General features: G+C 35.2%; 1 protein-coding gene across 1 annotated transcript; it reads right to left on the bottom strand.

Moving 5' to 3' along the window:
- Positions 1-603: 603 nt before the first annotated feature.
- On the bottom strand, positions 604-3,680 carry LOC141613686 (uncharacterized). The gene is made up of 3 exons (XM_074432428.1): positions 3,671-3,680; positions 1,322-2,388; positions 604-1,230 (listed from the first exon to the last, which is right to left on the bottom strand). Exons 1-3 carry the CDS (start codon positions 3,678-3,680, stop codon positions 604-606), a joined length of 1,704 nt encoding a protein of 567 aa, XP_074288529.1.
- Positions 3,681-3,880: the final 200 nt, after the last annotated feature.

A 3,880-nucleotide genomic window follows, 5' to 3' on the forward strand; every position in this document is an offset into this window, starting at 1 on the left:
CAAACCAGTAGCTTGCTCCTCAGTGCAAGTCCTACCAGTTTGAATAATTCGAGCATTAACCTTTTAAGTAACACTCTCAGTGCCTATCAAGTTAATATAAAACTCCAAAAAGGCATTCTGAATCCTAATAGGATCAGTATGCTCAACTCCATGCAGGTCTTTGATGGCAAGCACTTGATTCCTCATGAATTTACTCCTTATGACACCATGGAAATACTTAGTGTTTTGATCTCCATCTTTTAACCAAGCAGCTTTGGCTTTTTGGCTAAGGAAAAGATGGCAGGCTTGCTGCAATTCAGAAAACTCCTTGGCAGCTGGAGCTTCCTTCACCAACCAATCAACATTAGTAGGATCAAGAGCAATTTTGGATTGAATAAACTCCAGATTCTTCAATGCAATAGCAGCACACTGCTCAATATTTTGGAACTGATCTTTATTAAACTGCTTGAGGTGCTGCTTAAGATTCTTAAGCTTCTTAATTAACACATACATTCTGGTACCAGTGTACTCAACATCCCACCAAACAGCCATCCTAGGAAGAAAAAGTGGAGATTTCCCCCACATCTGAAAATATTTGAAAGGCCTATTGGTAGCAAGAAGTTGTCATGCCTTTTTAAGAATGCAGGGAGTGTGATCAAAATTTCCTTCAGGTAGAAATTGAGCATAATTATCTGACATAAAGCAACTCCAATCAGAATTAATCAAAAAACGATCAAGCCTACTATACACCCTTGCATTCACCTCTTGCTTATTATTCCAGGTGAAAAAAGATCCCATAGCAGGAGAGTCCACAAGACCACAACTAGTAAGACAACCCTGGAAAGCATCAATTTCAGCATCAGTACTACTGCCTCCTAACCTTTCAGAGTGTGAGAGGACACAATTAAAATCTCCACACACTGCCCAAGCTCCATCAACAACAGAGGCAAAATTAATGAGCTGCTCCCAAAGAGGCTCTCTTGCTTGTAAATCATTAAAAGCATAGACCATTGACAAGTAGAAGAGCTTATTAGAAGCATTCTCCACAACTTCCATATTAATACATTGTGCAGAGTAATTGACAATATCCGCATGAAAAATACTAGGATTCCATAAAACCCATACTCTACCCCCTTTGTGACAACTATTATTAGTGGTTAAACTCCATCCATCAATAACAATACCACTGATACTATTATGAGACAAGGCCTTAACCTTTGCCTCAAGGAGACCAAACAAACCCACATTATGCTTAAGTATAAAAGATTTAACAACTCTCTGTTTTGTAGGTTTATTTAGCCCCCTTACATTCCAAAAACAAAGATTATGCATTCCCCACCACCTGGTGAAGAGCACTACCACTTGTCCCAATACCTTCCTTGGGTGAACCAGATTTGTTCAAAGCTTCTAGAAAAGTTTGTTGACCAAATTTATGAACACTATACCCCCCATCAGAATTCTCTTGCCTGGTCATCCTCACTATGGGCCTAGCAGGGGTGAAACCCATTGTATAGGTCCCATCCTTATGCCAAACCACAGGAGTAGTCAGAGGTACATCAACTAGAATAGTAGCTACTGGAGTCTGAGCAACAATCACCTGACTCTTCTGTCTCTGACCACCAGTAGCAGCTTTAGGTCTCCAAACTTTGTTAACCACAGGTTGCTTTGCAGGAGCTGGTTGTTTAGCAGGCACAGCTGATTTAGTCTTTTGGTTCTTTTTCCTGCAATCTTCAGTACTATGACCAACACCCTTGCATTTCAAGCAAACAATAGGTTTCCACTCATACTCCACCACTATTTCAACTAAAACACCATTCTCATCCAAAAAAGACACCTTATCAGGTAAAGGGTCACCCAGATTCATCTCAATCATAGCTCTAGCATAGCCAAGCCTAGTTCTCTCTTCAGTTGCTATGTCACACTTAATAAATTTCCCTACAAGTCCAGAAATACGAGCAATCCCCTTTCCCCAGAACTTGAGTGGAAGATTAAGTAGACGAATCAAGACCGGGACAGACTTGACCTCATGCTTAACTAGTTCAATCTCAGGAGACCAAGGTCTAACTATAAGAGGCTTGTTATCAAACAAGAAATGACCCTGCTTTAACACAGCCTCTCTAGCAGCCCTAGACTTAAAGCGCACTAGAAAAACACCATTAGGTAAGAAGGAGAGCCTGTCTACCTGATGGTTGATCCACAGTCGCCTAATAAAGCCTTCAACAATGTCCCATGGAGGATTTGCACACAAAATAAAGCAATAAACCGAATGTTTCCAGTAGTCAAGCTCCACTTTGACTTCAGCTGCCGTGAACTGAAGTAAACCAGGCGCAGCATCCTCTGGAATAACAGACGGTTCCTCCTCAATCACTTCCAGAACTGGTACATATCCTTCCTCCTCATACGGAATGTCTTCAACCAGTACGACTCGCAAGCATTAAAGTTTCGACTCGTAAGCATTAAAGTTTCACTCGTATACCATTAAAGTTTCAATCGTATACCAGTAATGTTTCACTCGTATATCATTAAAGTTTCATTCGTAGACTATTAAGGTTGCAATCGTAAACTAGAGAAATTACAAATGTTTACATTATTACATAAATACAAACTTGGCCTAGAAAAAATTAAAGTTTCACTCGTCACCATTAAAGTTTCACTCGTTTAACATTAAAGTTTCATCCATAAATTAGTGAAAATTAAATAAATATTAGTCACAATTATATTATTACATAAATTCAAATTTTTATATTAAAAATGGCTTAAAAAAAACTAAAGTTACACTTTTAAGCAATAAAGTTACAATCGTAACACATTAAAGTTACATTCACAAATCAGTGAAATTAAATAAATTTTAGTCACAATTACATTATTACATAAATTCAAATTTTTTTTTATTAGAAATGGCTTACAAAAATTAAGGTTTCCTTTTAAGTATTAAAGTTACACTCGTATACCATTAAAGTTACAGTTAAAAATCAGTTAAATTAAATAAATATTAGTCACAATTACATTATTTCATAAATTCAAATTTTTATATTATAAATGGCCTAAAAATATTAAAGTTACACTTTTAAGCATTAAAGTTTTACTCGTAAAACATTAAAGTTATATTCAAAAATGCATAAATATAAATTTTTATTTACAAAATGACTTTAAAAAATTAAAGTTAAAATAATAAATAATTAAAGTTACATTCACAGATTAAAGTTTCACTTATAAAACACTAAAAGTTTTATACCAAAAATTGCTTAGAAGTTTCAAATCTCAACCATTAATTTTAGATGATCTAATGGCTTAGATTTGGACTTAGGGACTCACCATTTTAGGTGGACTCATTTGAACTTGCCTATATATATATATATATATATATATATATATATATATATATATATATATATATATATATATATATATATATATATATATATATATATATATATATATATATATATATATATATATATATAGGGTCGAGATCCGGTGAGAACCACCCATATAATGAGAACCATGAGAACCATTTAACAACCCTTCGATCTAATAATTTATAATACACAGGCTGAGAATAGCTCAACCAAACCCCAAATTTTTTCGCGCGTCCCTCCCAAACACACCTAATCTCAGTCATTTTTAAATTTTGCTTCCTCTCTCATCATTCTTCCTCTCTCTCTTCAACTCATCTGTCGACTATTAAAACCTTCCGCCATCGCCTCTTCGATAATCAAACCTTAACTTTCTCTACAATCGAACGATAAATTCTTCAACAATCAACCTTTCGACGCTGCTTCAATCAATGAAGCCTTTAAATTTGAGGTAAATTTCGATCTTCATGATTATTTGTTGTGAAATTAGTTGAATTAGTCGATTAAATTAGATTGTTCGGGAAATTAGGGATTGATTCATCGAT

Source organism: Silene latifolia, chromosome 11 (assembly GCF_048544455.1).
Source record: "Silene latifolia isolate original U9 population chromosome 11, ASM4854445v1, whole genome shotgun sequence".
Taxonomy (NCBI): domain Eukaryota; kingdom Viridiplantae; phylum Streptophyta; class Magnoliopsida; order Caryophyllales; family Caryophyllaceae; genus Silene; species Silene latifolia.

Bases quoted from the DNA above. Each gene is read 5' to 3' on its own strand.
- LOC141613686 (XM_074432428.1), bottom strand. The intron at 1,231-1,321 runs GTGGTGGGGAAT...TTTATACTTAAG, and splicing joins GTGGTAGTGCTCTTCACCAG to CATAATGTGGGTTTGTTTGG.